This window comes from Semicossyphus pulcher, unplaced genomic scaffold, assembly GCF_022749685.1.
Source record: "Semicossyphus pulcher isolate SPU_LCO1_2020_fin unplaced genomic scaffold, fSemPul1.0.p SCAF_19, whole genome shotgun sequence".
NCBI classification, from domain to species: domain Eukaryota; kingdom Metazoa; phylum Chordata; class Actinopteri; order Labriformes; family Labridae; genus Semicossyphus; species Semicossyphus pulcher.
In genome coordinates this window covers 18542463-18560258 of record NW_027211692.1, presented here as the reverse complement: position 1 = coordinate 18560258, position 17796 = coordinate 18542463, and the positions used below count along the sequence as shown (strand labels likewise).

At 41.9% G+C, this 17796-nt stretch overlaps 1 protein-coding gene across 1 annotated transcript; it reads right to left on the bottom strand.

Moving 5' to 3' along the window:
• Positions 1-1725: 1725 nt before the first annotated feature.
• Positions 1726-15089, bottom strand: stard10 (StAR related lipid transfer domain containing 10). The gene is made up of 6 exons (XM_069668447.1): positions 14287-15089; positions 7356-7503; positions 7120-7223; positions 3790-3907; positions 3180-3232; positions 1726-2766 (listed from the first exon to the last, which is right to left on the bottom strand). Exons 1-6 carry the CDS (start codon positions 14443-14445, stop codon positions 2560-2562), a joined length of 789 nt encoding a protein of 262 aa, XP_069524548.1. The 5' UTR covers positions 14446-15089; the 3' UTR covers positions 1726-2559.
• Between the last annotated feature and the right edge of the window lie 2707 nt (positions 15090-17796).

Genomic DNA, 17796 nt, shown 5'->3' with positions numbered 1-17796 from the left:
CGCCTAAAGACCTAATGAGTAGTAGGGTAATATTTGAGCCTTAAGGAGCCTGGATGTACAATACCCTGACTGTGACAAGTCGGTGACATTGCAGTGTGTTACTCATTTTTCTTCTGACCTGCGAGGTTGAGATCAGCGGGCCGGGGCAGAAAGATTATCTTTGGAAAAGGGGACGGAAGAAGAAGCATGACACTTGAGGAATGGAGGACATAGGTTGTAAAAGGTGAGGAGCGGCAGGGCAAGAACAAGGAGTAAAGGTTGAGTAGTAATGACAACAGAAAAGGGAAAGCAAAAGGAGCAATTTATGAACAAGCTGGAGACTGTAGAGAAGTCTAAATGGGACAGGGTTGGAATAAATTGAGGGGAACAAATGGTTTGGATTAAGAAAATGGAAAAGGAGGAGAGGAAATGGGAAGAGTGGAATAAGGGAAGAGATGGAGAAGAGGATCAAAGGATAAAAGAAGCCTGGACGAGAAGCATATGAATGGATTGATGAGAGTAGAGAAGAAGAAATTGAGAAAAGGATAAGTTGCAGACAATAAGGGGGCAGCGAAAGAGTAGGGGGAGAAAACAAGAGATGGAGGAAGATGGAGAGGAGAGGAGGAGGTGGGGTGGTGATGAGTCATCACCAGGATACCAGCCCTGGTGGGCCGGGTTGCTGTGGGGGTGGCAGTGTGACACATATGCAGACACACACACACAGAGGGAAGCCGGCCGACACGCTGCTTATATGTCTCCTCCTGCTGTGGAGGAGGATGGAAGACAATAGAGGGATGCCACTGGGACACACAGTTCACACACACACTTCAGTGCATGCAGCCCTTTGACACAAACACACACACGCACACGTAAGGGTGATGGCTGAGCGAGAGGCCTCATTAAGAGAATGGATAGATGGTTTTATACAAGGACAGAGGGATAAACAGGCAAACGGCTGTAGGGAAGAAAAAAGGGTTGGATACACCTCATGCAACTCTAACATACTATGTGCTTTATTTTTCACGTTTCATTGGGTGGTGAATATGTGGCGGATGTGGTAAAAAAGCAACAGAAAGGATGACATGCAAGTAGAGTGGTATGTTCCTCTTATTTAGAAACAGATTGCTTCATAGACTTTAATCGAATAATTTTCTGATCTTATGTACAATATGTTTAATTAGATCTTTAAAGATACTGTAACCATGTGTGTTTGTGGTATGAAAGTCAAGTGTCCGGCTGTCCAATTAACCGATTGCAGGCAGCCATTGCACAATAGTGCTTTAACAGCACACATGCTTTTCAGGGTATTCTACATAGTGAAAAAGGGGCAGACCGGCAATAAGTCACTTCCCGTGACATGAAAGTGCTCGTCTTCCTGTGTCTCCCTTTGTCGCTGAGTCGATCTCAGAGTTGCCATGCCAACAGATTGGGGGATTCCTAATTCTGATCTAGGCCACTGTGCACACACAAACACGTATGGATGCACACACACACAAACATGTATGGGTGAGTGAAAAATGGTTGATCAATACGTTGTTTTTCCCTGCTGTAATCATGGCCGTGCAGCTTCAGAATCAATTGTGGGTGTGTGTGTGTCACTGAAAGAATGTGTGAATGGCAGATCAACCAGTTAATCAGGTCAGTGATTCTTTAAACTTATGCCACACGCGTCAACCAAGCAAAGGCATCGACTTGTAAAAAACACAGCACACACAGAGGAAAGAAAAAAAAGACTCGGATCACAGGTGAAATTTGAAAACCTTTGTAGGAATCTGTATTTAATTTTTAAACTCTACATACATTCATACATCTCTCAAATAGAGGAGCAGACAGTACGTGTGAGTGTAAAATCTGTGTGTTTGTGTATGAGAGCGTTGCAGGTTGGGTTTGGGGGCTCCAGCTGCCTTCTGCACACGTGTGTATTTATAGTGTGCTTACAAAATGTGATGGAGACACATTATGAGTGACAGAGAGACAACATGGGAAGACAGACACGAACTGAGAGTGTTTACAAGTCTAGTGCACAACTGTGGAACGAACGAATGGTGCATGAAAATCAGGGGTTGCACTAGTTAGAGCGTAAAAGTAAAAGGAGCGTATAATTCTGAAATTGTTCTTGTTTTGAATGACATCAGGTTAGGTAAGTGTGTAAACATTTTGACAGTAAACCTCACTGAAAATATATTCTGCTACAATAATCTGCATACGTCCAGATTAGAAAACTTTGATATTCCTTGAACTGGGATGAAAAATCTCATTTAAAGCCCCTTTTTCTGTTTAAAATGAATGTATAAACTTAGAGTGGGTGTGTATCTGTGAGTGCATCTATGTTTCATGTTATATGTGTTCATACATTATGTATGCAAGTATGAGATGGAGTTGGTCTGTATGCATGAACGCTTACATACATGTATGCGACTTTATATGCATGTACAGTATGTGTGCATCTACTGTACATACACACACGATTCCTTATTGAATCACATATACCTAGATGTCATTTTGGATGTGTATCAGGCATGCATGTAACCCTGCAGTACTGTTTGTGTGTATGAATGCATGACTGTGTGTGTATGTGTGTTAGTCGCTGTCCTCTGTCTCATGGGTGTCAGCGAGGGAGCTCTCATCAATATTCTCCAGGCTTTCTGCATGCTGGATGCTGAGCTCGGAGAGCGGGATGCTGGGTAATGCATTCTGTTCGGGGTAGAGCCAGGGCTTGAAGCCAGGGTTGTGTCTCTGCTTCCAGTCTGAGTACTTCAAACAGGCTTTGTTGATCTTCCTCATCGCCTAAAAGAGAGATAAATATATACATGTATACATGAAGAACAAGAAAGACAACACACCTGATAATTTTATAGATTTATGTGTAGTCATCAGCATGGTTATTTTCAGTGGGATTTGTGTGTCTCCCTGAGCTTCTATTTTTACAACTATCATCAAGGGAATCCTTCAACCAAGAGTGCTCTCCAGAGAATATTTGCTCTATTTCATCCCCTATGCACACACCATCAAACAGGCAAACAAATACAGTCAACAAAACGTTTTGAAATGTATAGAGGATTTTTTTTAAGCATATACAATTTGCATATTCCTCATCTTGACAATCACTGTGCTGTGGATAACCTCAATGCACTTTGCCTGTGGATTAACGCATCGACAAACACACTCGCAGAATCCATGTTAATCTGAAAACTACTTACACGAGGAGCAACGAGTTGGGAGGACTTGTTGACAACCCACTTGGGTAATGAACCTGCAAGTAAAAAGATTTAACAGTTAACAGAGGAAGACGGAGAAAAGAGTGACAAAGAATGAAGAGAAGCAGAGTATAGGAGGAAGATGTAAAAGAGGGATCTAGAGTTCGCTTTATTACGTGTCATGTCATCAAGGATCAAAGGGAAGCTTTGCAACTTGCTACTCACTGCAACCAGGGTCCTCTCTCTCTCTCTCACACACACACAAAAATTACAAAAGAGTGATTAGAGATTAGGACAATCAGTACTTGCATGCAAGAGAGTGGCAGGAGAGCGGTGGATTAAAGGGCGAAAAAGAGAAAAAGATTGATGAATAGAAAAAGAAAGAAAAGGAAGAAGGAGAGAGCGAAAGAGAGGCGGCAGATTGAAATAGACTCTGTCCTTCATATGGTTTCTATGGCGACACATTTTGACATAAAGGCAGGGGAATTAATCATTCATTAGAACTTTAAGCACCTGGGAGTGTGTGTTTGTGCCTTTGTGCTTCAGTGTTTTTTTCTTTTGCCTTTGTGTGTGTGTGTGTGTGTGTGTGTGTGTGTGTGTGTGAGATAGTTACCTCTTGGATCTACCTGTGCCAGGTAAGTGAGAGTACAGCTTTTGGGTCCCTGGCACTGGACTATGTAGCCTGTCTGAATGGACACGGCTCGCACCATGTCCTTTTTAGGGGGGTATTTCTGTAGAGACAGAACACACACGCGCAGAAACAAACACACACACACACACACTCAGATTCTTATTCTGTTTCACCGCATATACAGTATGCCTTGAACGGTACAAGAAGCCTGGTAAAATCTTCCTTCATGTTAAAACACTGGCTCCAGATAATGTAGAGAGAGAAGAGATACTCTGGTATCTGCTAGAAAAATAAAAAAGGGTGTTTTTCTGCTGCCTCTCAATCTGACTTTTTGGCTTCATGGTCATCTTTCTAATGCAAATCCAGCCCGCACTACCCCCTGAATAACACAGCAGTAAAGGCCAGCTCCAGCCCACTATCCCACTGCTGGCTCCTTTGACTATATATCTAAACATAATTATTCATGATGATAAAGTACTGTGCTGGTTAGCCCCTGCTAACTGGGACAGGCTCACTGCAGCGCACTACAGAAGCACACAGAGCAGCAGTCTGCGTAAGAAGCTTTAAACAGGGGGAACTTCAGATAACTGCTTTATCTTTTCCCTAATGTTCGGTGTCAGCACCTCTCTACCACCACGTTACAGTGGAGGAATTTCTGCTGCTTGCTGCTGTACGAGCAAAGCTTTCATTAATCATTACACAGTATGTGAAGGCTTCTGGGGAATCACGGATTACTAATTGATTTTTTTTGTAGGAGGGACTACAGGACCCAGCAGCTACATCCAACATAATAGGAAACTTTGTATGTTATAATTTGGGTTAGTGAGGATCACTAAATTAGTTGATTTACATAGCATAAACTTTCCTTGTGTTTTGGGCTTTTTATCTGAAAAGTCAAGCTATTTTCAGTAATCACTGTGGGCTCTGGTAACTTGCTAATGACATCAGTTATTTTAGACTTTCTATATATTCAATGACTAATCTAGAAGACTAAAAGTCTACAGCCATGCTAGTAGGTCTGCGATGGCTTTACTGAGACAAAGAAGTGCTGTGAGCTAAATGCTAATGTCCCCATGCTAACATACTCACAATGTGAAGCAAACATTTTTTTAAGATTATATTTTGACATTTTATTTCAGGGAGAGGACAGTTGATAGTGTCGGGGAGGAGAGAATGGGACAAAGGGCCGAGGGTGGGAGTCAAACCCAGGGCTGCTGCATCGAGTAAAAATCCTCCTTACATCGCACCATTTAATCCATGAGCTAATCCAGCGCCCCTTAAGCAAACATGTGATAACTACTGTAACACAAAACAGAGCTGAGGGTGAGGGCAACATGATTTGTTTTGTAGTTATTCGGTCAAAAATCAGTTTGAGAAACAAAAATGTTGACTTTAAGGTGGTGCTATGTGAAAATAAAGGGCTCGCCAAAGTCATTAGGATTCATCCTGTGGCCTTCAATGGATTTCTGAACTTCATTTCATGGCTTTCTATAGTTGTTTTGTCATTTCACAAATACAAAATCTTCAAACCAATGGCATAATCAGAGTATAAATTAAATCCCTTCTCAGGGGGGCATTAATGTCCCCAGAAGATGAAAATCTCATTCAACCAATATTTGTTGAAATACTACAGCCAACTGTCCAACTAAAGTGGTGAACAGGCCAATAGACCTGCGCTGCCATCCCTTGAGTCAGGGCGCCATTGTGGCCAAAAAAGTATTCAATAGAATCAACTTTTAGATTAGTCATTAGTAGCCATTACTTGTAGCCCTGTTATAAACATGTAATTAAACATTATTAAACACAAGTGCAAATGAGACTTTATAACCAACCACTGTTACTACCAGGAAGTAGTACATGAATGTCACAGGTTACCGGAAACCTTTTCAAAAGCACAGCTGAAAATAACAGTTATTATCCACGGGAAAGAGCGCAATTGAATTAAGTGTCAAAGTGACTCCTGCCAGTACACATGAACTCAGCTCTCCACTACATATCCCCCCTAAGCTGCCGTCCACAGGTCAGGCTGCCAAATTCTGCTGATTATCAAGAGTGACTAATCACACGCAGAGTCACGCACGCACACGTGGAACACAAACACACACACATACCCGCAAACTGTCCATTATGTTGGTAACCACTAATTGATGCAGGAATGCGGAAGGGGAGGCGGAAGTCAACAGCTAAAAGTCACATGAGAGGTCTTATCCTTCTGTAAACATTATTGCAGCGAGAGAAACAAGAGAGGGAGGAAGAAACTGGGGGACAGACAGAAAATAAGGAAAGACAGAAGGAGGGGAAAATGAGACATGAAAAGAGAGGAGAGGGAAAGACAGGCAGACAGAGGGCAGATTGAGAGGGATGCAGCGGGTGCAATAACGCAGTTAGCTGAATTAATGTATCTAAATAATGGGTTTATCAAGTAAGATCTTTTAAACCAAAAGTGCAAAACACTCTCTGGTTCCAGCTTTTTGCTTGTGAAGATGCTGCTTCTCTTTTTCTAATGTGAGAGTAAAGTGAACATCCTTTGGTTTTATATTATTAACAAGATTTTTTTTTAAAAAGCAGTTATTGCATTATTAACTGCATTTTCTTACATTTTATGAAGCAGAAAATTAATGAATCATAAAAAAACGGCAGAATGTTCTATAATAAAAAGAATCTATCGTTGCAGCCCCACAGAGAGGTGATGATTACAACAGTTCTTAATCTCTTCCTCCAGTTGGACGAGAAACACAGAAAGAAAGCCAAACTTAAGGCTGAGGATTTGGGACTAATTCCAAACTGAAAGTCACTCACACGGTCTCGGGTTCTCTAATCAGGCTATTTGTTTTGCTGGCATTTGGCATTCAGATCACTCGAGATCTTACAAAGCATGAGGGGAAACACAATGAAGTCAACTGAATCAGATTAACTGTCTCACACTTCAAGTGAAGCAGTTCCAGCGCACAGTGCATCTATCATTCCCACAGGTAAAAGCTTCAAGACGTGCTCTCTCTTTGGAGAGGTGCCAGACTCTCTGTACTTCCTGGACGCAGTGGTTCCTTAAGAGATGAGAAGATGTTTTAATGACTGACGCAAACACACACAAAGCTTTGTGCTGAAGCCTTTCCGCAAATATTTAAGGGTTTCTTCTCATACAACACCCTGAAGCCTGCTAAACTGGATCAGCGTTCATGTCAGCCAACCCAATGTGCACTCAATGTGTTTCACATTGCACCTTTGAACACATCGCAGTTACATAGGGGTGAATAAGCAGAGTCCTAGCTGACCATGTGTAAGTCCTGTGTGTGCATGTGTGCGTATACTCACGGCATGTTTGACCGAGTAGTTCATGATGATGTAATCTTTGTCTATCGGCAGCCAGGAGCGAAGTGTGATGACGTCGCGGTTCCGAAGAGGCCCCGGACAATTCCCTGCAGACGAGACAAATCTGGTGAACTAAACATTGTAGATAAATGTGCACTTTAGCCCCGAATCATATTAATTACAAATGACTGCTCTCTGTAAACAGCACAGCACAGTTATCATGTGAGCGTGTGACATACATGAGTAGTAACCAACATCCGTATTGGCCGTAAGTTTCCCGATATCAAAGGTCTCGATGACGTTTGTGTCCCATTTCCTTCTGTATTCGATGTCATGGAGAACGTCGTACATGGTCTCAGCTGACACGTCCTTACACACCATCCGACACTGAGAGAGACACAGACAGAAAATCAGACAAGAGTTAATTTTTAGGCAATAACAAAAATATACACACATTTAACAACTCTGAATTATAGACTAAACCAGATTTACTGAGCTTATATATACCATAAATAACTCATAAATGCTCCTTTTTCAGAGCTATGTTCAATGCAACCTATGAAGCAGTAAAAACCATTACACTTTAATGAAGCTGCCTCCTATAAATACACCGTAAAGAAGTCGGCCATTGTTGAGGAACAAAATCTGATATGTGCGCGTGTGTAAATACGAGTGTTGAGATATCTTGCACACACAAAGTTTAAAGGAAACGTGCACACACACAGACAGACAGATATGGTAACTGACATGTAAATGATCAGACATCAGATGGTCAGAGAGTTTAAGTGTCACAGAGCAGAGCCTGTGTGCATGTGTGTGTGTGACAGAGAGAGTATTGTGAGAGCATCAAGAGACAGGCCTCAGACCACAGATGAGTCATTACTAGAACTGAGCTGTTAAATGGGAAACAACACAATCAGTACAATGCACGTAGAGACAGACGCGCACACACAGTCACAGTCTGTCAAATAGTCCTTGAGAGTGACGGGGCAGCAGGGGATCTGGGTGCTAGATTTTAATAGGGCCATGCACGTCCACAAATCTCCTGAAGTTTGGACAAAACCAGAAATGAGCTCAATGATTTCATGCTGAAACCAAGATTCAATAACACATTACACAAAGAGACAAAATAGGCCGGATTCAAAAATCTACTTTGAAAAAAACGAGTCTAAAAGGAATCCATGTTTCACAAATTCATACTTGTTGATTTGGAACAACTAGATCTGTGTCACAGCTTATTAATAAACCCACGGGGACTCCTGTCTATGTCAGGTTTGCAGCCGTTGACTCTTTACATACACAGCCTGTAAAGACAGGTCTGCAGGCAGCCCCGGAGAGAAGCTGTTACTACAGTTACAATGCCAGGGGGGATTAGTCTTAATAATAACAACAAGGAGAACGAGAAGAGAGAGTCACACAAAGAAGAAAAGACAGATAATGACAAAGGAGGAGGATGAGTGACACAAAGAAACACTAAGAGCAAGTGAGAAGCCTAAAGAGACAAAGAAAAACAGAACAGGAGAAGAAGAGTGAAGGAGACAGACATGGACCGAGGGTGTTTGTCTGTCCCAGATGATTTCAGCTCCCATTACGAATCAGTCCAGAGGGTTTATAGCTCAATCTGCTCCGTCTTCTCTCCCCTGTTCCCCCGAGGGCTTCGTTTAAAGAAAATGATCACAAACTTCACTCTACATTTATCTGAACAGCTGTTTAAACGGGAGATCTTCTCTCAGTCTATAATAATAATAGCTTGGGAAATAGCACAGAGTATGTGCTTGCCATTTAAAGTGAAGTGCCCATTCAGACATGGATCTGCAAAATGCTTTGCTAAAAATCACCCACTAACTACAGCCGTGCTAGCAGCTCTCTCAGGCTGTATTCAGGCACAGGGGTGCTAGCATCAGTATGCTAACATGCTTTGACAAGGCTATAACATGCCGACATTAGGCGATACTATGTTTACTGTGTTTTATATCTTAGTTTAGCATGTTAGTGTGCTAGACTTTTCCAACATGAGAGGAGGATACACATATATGAGAGGATAGCATTTAACTTTACAAAAATGTCACTATCAAATACTCTTCAAACAAAGAGATCATGAGGAGTATTTCCTATTTATTTGAATTCATTTTCACGAAGGAGGAAATGAAAGATGATGCTTGTAAAAGCACCACAAAAGCAACACCAGACACTGTTCCCCAAACACAACCCTCACTGAGAACAAGGAAATGAAGAATGGTTGTAGAGCAGGTAAATGCACCTGGATGCATAACATGTCTGTTCTATGTCGGTCACAACATTTTTAAAGGTGATTGCAACACCGCTAAATTGCCGCTAAAACAGCCAAAACCCGTCGAGGCATGGACTCCACTAGACCCCTGAAGGTGTGCTGAGGTATCTGGCACCAATACGTAAGCAGCAGATCATTTAAGTCCTGTAAGTTGCGAGGTGGGGCCTCCATGGATCAACACATCCAGCACATCCCACAGATGCTTGATTGGATTGAGATCTGGGGAATTTGGAGGCCAAGTCAGAACCTTGAACTCGTTGTCGTGTTCCTCAATTCATTCCATTTTGCATTGTAGCAGGGCGCATTATCCTGCTGAAAGAGGCCATTACCATTAGAGACTGCCGTTTCCATGAAGGGGTGTACTTGGTCTGCAGCAATGTTTAGGTAGGTGTCAAAGTAACATCCACATGAATGGCAACCCAAGGTTTCCCAGCAGAACATTGACCAAATCATCACACTGCCTCTGCCGGCTTGCCTTCTTCCCATAGTGCATCCTGGTGCCATGTCTTCCCCAGGTAAGTGACACACTCGAACCTGGCTATTCACATGATGTAAAAGAAAACATGATTAATTCCAAGGCCTCCTTCTTCCATTGCTCTGTGGTCCAGTTCTGATGCTAACGTGCCCATTGTAGGTACTTTCGGCGGTAGACAGGGGTAAAGTCATCTGATACTGCTCACTAAACCGGTCTGTTTAATATAACTGTAAAAGCCTTTACCAATATTCTGTTCAGTATACAGTGTCATGGGATTTCCAAATAAATTGTACATTTAGCCCTATTTGAGATACTGTTAATGTTAAACGTGTTATATCTTCAGAAGGCTACCGTAGGCAAACAATGACTGCACACAAGTATCAGTATCTGTGTGTGTGTGGACAGATTGGTCGAGGTCTTGTAGGTCAGAAAAGAAGCTGGAGAATAATGGATGTGTTGTATCCACAGGCAAACTGAAACAAGAGTAGGAGGAAGAAGGAGAAGCAAATGAAAAGGCGAAAGAAGAGAACAGCGGGGAGCTAGAGACGTCCAGTACAGGATGAAGACGTACAGCCAGCGAAGTACACGTGTGCGTAATTCTATTACACACTAATTCAGTGAAGTCAACAAGATGAAGTAAGGAGATGCAGACAGAGCGAGGGAGAGGTGGGTGAAGGAGAGTTCAGGAAGGTAAAAAAAAACAGAGGGAGACAGACAATAGGTGTGTGTTTGGTGTTTATTTCTTCATGCCTTGTCCGAGTCTAAGCTGTGCCCGTTGCCCACGCAGAGTACCCACTGAACTCTGACCCCTGCACATCAAACCCTATCCACCCTACACTCAGTCTCTCCCTTAGTCCCTGTCCAACCTGCTTTGTTCTCTCCCTGCCACTCTCTTCCTCCCACTGTCCCTCCAACCTGTCACCTCTCATCGTTTGCTCCTCTGGGTGCTGGTGCATGATTGTGGAAGACAATTAGGACACACAAAAAAAACAATAGAGAGGCGTGTGTGTGTGTGTGTGTGCAGAGGCAGGATTATCTGCGGATCAGCTGGGGAGAAGGCAAATCAAGGAGTATCCACGTATAAATATGTGTGTGTGTGTTTTGTGTGTGTGATCTGACAGCTTCTCAAACTATTTAATCAAACAAAACCAACTTTAACACACACCCACACATGTACACTGTGTGGTGGAGTCATGTGCAGACAAATGATATCATGATGATGATGATGATGATGATGGTCGGTGTGAGTGATTACAGCTGTGATATGGAAGTCATTATTGATGAATATGGCATGGGGGAATGATCACGATGATAATGAGGCTGCTGATAATTACACAGCTAATGATAATGATGATTGCCCGTCTGTTCTCTGTCTCACACTCTGATATGGATACATGACACTTTTTCTTTACCGCAATTAATGCTATAGCAAGGAGGGTATTGGGAAGAGAGGAAGAAAGTCTCAAACCTCACATTAATCATTCGACACGCATCAGCAAAGATGCATGCTTTTATTTCGGCTATAAATAGAGGAGCTGTATCTGAGGCAATGCCTTTACCCTTACCCACACATATTAATGAGCATGATACCTACAGCTACTGTTTTTTGGGGAATAAATAAAAGCGTGTAACATGTCAAGGTTTGTTTAAAAATGAGCGGCAGATCGACGTTGTGCAAAAGAAAGTGATGCAAAATAACTCCTGTAACTGTCATATTTACATAATGATAAAGTGGCAGTTGTAGAGCAATACCCCGCCCTACCTCTAAATATATGGATGTGTGTGTGTGTGTGTGTGTGTGTGTGTGTGTGTGTGTGTGTGTGTGTGTGCACTTTCAACTTGTCTCTGTTTGCAGAGCTGCTGTGAGGAAACACACCTGTCCTGCATGAAAAAGCATGAATAAGCAGAACATTATCCTCTGCACACACACACACTTGCTTTTTTCCCTGCTGATGCAGACACGATACACCTCTCCTTCAGCACACACAGGACCGACCCGGAGGAATCACATGGGTCAAGTTACGTCATCCTGATTGGCCAATTTAGTAGACCACACACACACAAAGAACCTGTGTCACAGGTAAAATGATAGGGATTTATGATAGAGGGAGCTGGGAAAAGCCCTCTGCTGCTGTGGGTTCCGTGCACACAGACACACACCCACACACACCACAATATTTAACAAAGTAAACATGCTCCTCAGACCCGGATACACCAGCAGGAAAGTACACACACCAGTTTATACAGAGGAGAGATTCTATCTCTTTATACAGGAGGAAAGTAAGTAACAGTAATCAGACTTTTGCTTCAGGTTAAAGCTCGAAGTGTTCGAGTAACCTTCCTCAAAATGTCAGCTGTGCAGCCAAATCTGTTGTAAAGTGAAAGTGACACGTCAAGAGGTTTTGAGCAACTGCCTGTCAGTCAGGTTTACAGACCACATTTAAGTCTAAGTTAAGACTAAGTGTCCATCTGATAACAATGAGAGCACAATAGATTTGTTTATTTTTACATTTTTATTTAAACTTCTTGATTATGTTCTTAGCTGTATAACTAAAAAAGGAAAGTGGAAGTTGTAGTGAACTCTCACTTTCTATCTTAATCTGCACAAATTCAAGCTGCCTCTACAATCATCTATTCAAGGGCTAACTATGTTTTCCTCTAATGTGCTGTGTAGGCAGAGTGTGAATGTGTTTTTCCTCTGGGTCTTAAGACACTAACAAAGCATAATTAATGACTGCTGTCAAACATAATGTGTTAGAAGGTACACAGCAGTTTTTTTCCAAGGCTTTAAGTGACATCGCTGTCCTGATGACGCCTACACACCAACTCCCAAGACAAACATTCACAATTGAAACAAACTGCCATGACTGCTATTTGGCTAGATAACAAAGTTTGCTCATCACATGCCAGTCTAATTATAACCCTACATCAACAGTGATCAGGGACGGCTACATTTTTATGCAGCAACTGCACCTTATGTTATTGTCAAACTGTAAAAGTATGCAGTTCTGGATATATGAACACATTCAATTAGCATACAACGACCATCACACCCTGCATATTTGGTAGTTTTTCCAAAACCAGAATAGGAAATGCATCTGATACAGCCTAAAATTTGACACCACCACCAGAAATTAAATCTTCTTCCCCCTAGCCTATACAGCAGATTGTGCTAATCTGCAACAGTGAATGTATTATTGGCTGCCGGTAAAGCTACTGTTTCAGACTTCTAAAAAAGACCTGATTGCAGCTTATTTAACACTGCAACAACTTCAGTGCAACTGCCGCTAACGTTAGCTCAGCCCACTCTAGGTGCTCTGCTTACTTTTAGGCTACGGTTCCTGTGTTGTTCACAAGCTCTAAAAGGGAAACTAAATATTTCGAAGGTCTCCTTCTCTTAAAACTAAAACGACAAGAGCTTCTCCGTACAGAAATGGTGCTTATTCCATGATACATACAGCATATCTGTAATTTTTCAGTTTTGACTCAATGTCAAGCTAGATATAACAAAGCTCTACAGCTTTCATTCTCTGTTTGTATTTGTTCACATCATACAAAAGGTTAAACCTGAGATGGCCCTACAGCAGTGATCAAATTGGTGCATTGCATTGGCACTCTGTATTGGCCAATCAAAGGTTCAGGTATCAGTATCAGTAGGGGTAAGGAAAAAATGGTGACGGACCATCTGTAATATTTTGTCATTAATTTCCTGACTGTTACCATAAAAGCTATTTGACGATTCCTATCAGTCCCATCAGTCCCATTGTCTACTGTGCGTCCGTTTGTTCACTTCCCTGTGTGTTACTTACCTGACAAACAGTAGGAACTCTGCACAAAGTGAGCTGACATGTTCTACTCAACACTACCTAATATGCTTTTGGATAGAGACTTGAAAATCGTTTCACTGGCAGACAGGATAATGGTGTTAAAGCTCCCCCTGAGGCTGACTCGTGCTCCCACTTCTCTTTAACACAGTCTTATAGTGTGTATCAGACACGTATTCTCAACCCTAACACTATACACACACTTATAAATAGATGGTTGAATTTAACACAGGATGCTTTCACAAAACAATTGTGAAGTACTGCTACTGTCATTTTTAACCCATTTGTTTGTGTGCTTCCACACTGTATGCTGTGTCAACAAGCTGTTAGTGGGTTGGAGAAGCTTCTGCAACTACCATGCAGCGGTTAAGGCATGTCAGCAGTTTGAATCATATGGGAATTAGCCAACTGGATTATACAGCAGTGGCTCTGCCATTCCCTTTGTGTTGCAAATTACAACTGGCTCACTTTTATCTTTTATCAATGGGGAGTTTTTATGCAGCACTCCATAGAAAGTGAGTATACAGATCAAATGAATACTGTGGTGTGTTTTATTGTTCTATGGGGATAAACTATCTCACCTTAAATTTGTGGACGGACTTCCCCTCCTCCAGACGCTGGGTCCACACCGTCAGGCCCTCCTTGTTGTATTTCATACTCCAGCCCTCCTCGCACAGACACTCCGCTCTGAACATGGCAAAAGCCCGGTCGTCCGGGATGGTCACAGTCTGACAAGACATGGCTACTCACCGAGGGGTGGAGGTGGGAGGAGAAGGAGGGGGTCGTAGGAGACTCCTGGTCGGCCCGGAGGAGATAAGTTCAGCAGGGAAAATGTAGGAAAACCGAGTGGCAGGCGCTCGTGTCCTCCTCTTCAGTGGGAATAACTTGTCTAATTCAATTTCCTCCTTGCAAGAAGCTTTTGTAGGCTGCACCGCGTCTTGTGATGATCACTGTGTACGCGCGTGCGCGTGTATGTGTATGTGTGTGTGTGCGCGCGCGTTCAGGGAGGTACAACAGCCGCAATCCACCTAGCACAAACTAATTAAACAGAGGTGGAAGCACCGTCGCACACAGGTAAGAGCACGCGGGGCAAAGAAGTGTCCAAAAATGAAAGAGACGAATCAAATGTGGCTTTTAGTTGAAAACGAAGGTTGAATAAGTTTCAGTCCGGTTCAGCAGTCCTCAGAAACAGCCGCTCTCCTAACAAACCATATGTTTCTGTTTCCGCTTCTCACTCTCCGTTCCTCTCTCTATCTCCCTGATTATCTCTCTTTTCTTACGCGTGTCTCTCTGTTTCTCTCTCTTAACAGTGGTCTTCAGTGGGCTTATATCAATTTGCAGCAGCTCTCCATCGCTGCGTCGCTGCTGTGGCAGGTGGTGGAGGAGATGCGGTGAGAAATAAGAGGAAGGGGAGGGGGAGAGGAGGAGAAATCAGGCTGAACGAACAGGCAGGAGACGCAGCGACTGCCACAACGGAAACGCCTCCCTATGCTGCGTTTACGTGCTCCCCGTAAAACTCTCAACTCTACCTTCATAACATCGTGCTCGTTATCTTCTTTTGGCTGGCTGGTTTTGGTTGGAAAAAAGCGATAGACGACCTTTGATGAAAAGCGTTGTCTGCTGGGTATTGCTTCTTTAAGATATAATGCACTGAACTGTAAAGTAAACTAAATCAAATATTAGTAATCAGCAGGCTATCTATCTATGCCAAGTTCAGTCGCTAAATTAAATTTTACCTGCAATTTTTTTTTTATATGTAGATACATAGGCCTACATTAGTTATATGTAACACGTTTAGGCCTATAGGCTATCAGTCTCCTACTGCTGCCTTGGCTTTCATTTTAAACCAAGGTCATAACAGTTTTTTTTTTAAACCACTGTCTTTTGCTTGTTTCACTTCCAGTTGAAAATGTTTAACAGTATTGTTGGTCGAGCTGTCTTCAGCACCTTTGTGAAAGCCTACTAATTAAGGTAATATTATGTTAACATGATTATATGTGAAAGCATGGATCAATTATTACTTTAATCTGTAACGTAGACTTCCAAAACTTTGGCCAGTTGGCTTATAAAAGTATGCTTTCTTTCTTTAAAAAAAAAAAAGAATGTTTTTTTTATTTTTATTTTTTACTTACTTACTTACTTCCATTACTGTTGAATACTAGCCTACACACAGACAGCCAATAATTGAAGATGTAGATGTAGCAAAACTTTGAAAGAAATGCAGATCTGTTCAGCACCAGGCTTGTTTTTTAACATTTATGAATGTCAAAAAAGGGCTACCATTTGATCCAGTTTTGCTGATTAACTATGGTGAAAGGTGTCTCATGTAGCAAAAAGTGTGTAATGTAAAATTATGTAGGCTAGGCCTAATGTAAAATCGGCAAGTAGTGTGAATAAGTATTAAAAGTCCTATGAAGAAACTATTGCTTACAGTAGGCCTAAGGACCTGCAAATGATGGCTAGTTTTTCTAAAGTTTAAACATGCATTCAACTCCGGTATGGTTACTCTATTTGTAGTTTTCCTATTCCCGACAGCATTTCAATGCAACGCGCGCTATCAAACCATACACGCGCACTTTTTTGTAAATTAGTTAGCTGCGGGAACGCGCCTGGCTCCTGTTGGCTGACGTGTATAAAATTTGGTAGTCTTCACCAAAAGTTTCCTAATGAGCTGTTCATTATTGAAGTTTCTGCAAAGACTACTAATGCTATAAAGTTACTATACCAATAACAACAAACTTCCTATAGATGTCCCTTTGGCCTAATTATTAAATAATAAATATTTAACAAGTGTCACTGTGATCTGCTGCAGTCTACATCTATTTTTTGCTCAGTCCTGTCATTTTCTGTTTCATGGCTCTCCCTTGGAGTGTGTAAGCCCATTATTGGCCTCCTTCACTCAATTTTATCTGTGGGTGTTCTCACGACATCTTGAGGTCCAAATAATCTAAAGTGCCCCTCATATTTTCTCTAGGCTATATAATCACATATGTAGTTGTGTTAATCTAAAAAACAAGCACAGGTGTTGCATTTTGTTTCTCTTTGCCATAATGGGTCATTTTGTGACCTTTGACCTCCGAATATGGGAGAGTGATGGGAGACTTTCCTCACCAGAGTGAATAGAGCATATAAAAATACCAAATACCAATCTATTCAGTATTTTCAGAACAGTGGTTCCAAAATTGCAGGGCCATTGCAAACTGCAAAGTGAGGAGTGTAACTAAAGCTGAATTGACTAATAGGCCACCCTGCACAGTTTTACTGTCAAACACAGGTGTAATCAATAACATAATTAATTCCTGCAGTACACTGAAATGATTGCCAGAACAGAGGCATCATTAATGTAATTGGTTCCACCTGTGAGTTTGTTACTCTGATGATTCAAATGTCTGCTTCGAGAGAGGTCAGTGAATCTGATTTATTTAGCGTTGATTAAAAAAAGTATATTTCTCTGATGGTTGTCAAGCTAGCAAGATTTATTACTCTTCAAGTCAAAATTGATACATTTATGAAGTAGGAAAAGAAAAACTGGTGGTGTTCATCAAGAAAAAAGGCCTCAAATCCAAATCCAATCCATTTTGCTGTCAATAAAGCACGAGACAGCTGTTTGCGCTGTAATTTTAATAAAATAAAATTACAGCACTTCTGTGATTAGATCTCCTAGTATTTTTACAGTTTGGTTAAAAAAACGGTAGCCTAACCATATTGACAGGCTAGTGTGGGTGACGGTATTTGTGGGTGAGAATGAAAGTATTTTCAGGTGTCACCCACACTAACACCCCTGTAGCATAAAGATGGGATTTGCTGGTAAAGGTGGAATTGGATTTCTGATGGCGGAGCATGATGTCCTCTCATGATTCATGTCTGGTGAGACGCAGCAAACCTGCTGCCAGCACACCACATTCCCACCTAATAATTTACAGCTCTACTCCACTGTGAGAGGCACACTCTTGTGTATGTCACCGGCTCTGTTTAGATTGTTTTTCTGTCTCAAGAAATAGCACTCTGTTTCTTCCTTCCTCTAATATAGCCCCACTGTATAAGTGGCTACCTCATCATATATCATAATATCACCATTTCCATTGGCCTTT

Coding starts and splice junctions, on each gene's coding strand:
- stard10 (XM_069668447.1), bottom strand. CDS start 14,445: ATGTCTTGTCAGACTGTGACCATCCCGGACGACCGGGCTTTTGCCATG. Junction 7,504..14,286: donor AGTCCGTCCACAAATTTAAG/GTGAGATAGTTT, acceptor TGTCTCTCTCAG/TGTCGGATGGTGTGTAAGGA. Junction 3,908..7,119: donor ACTACTCGGTCAAACATGCC/GTGAGTATACGC, acceptor CTGTCTCTACAG/AAATACCCCCCTAAAAAGGA.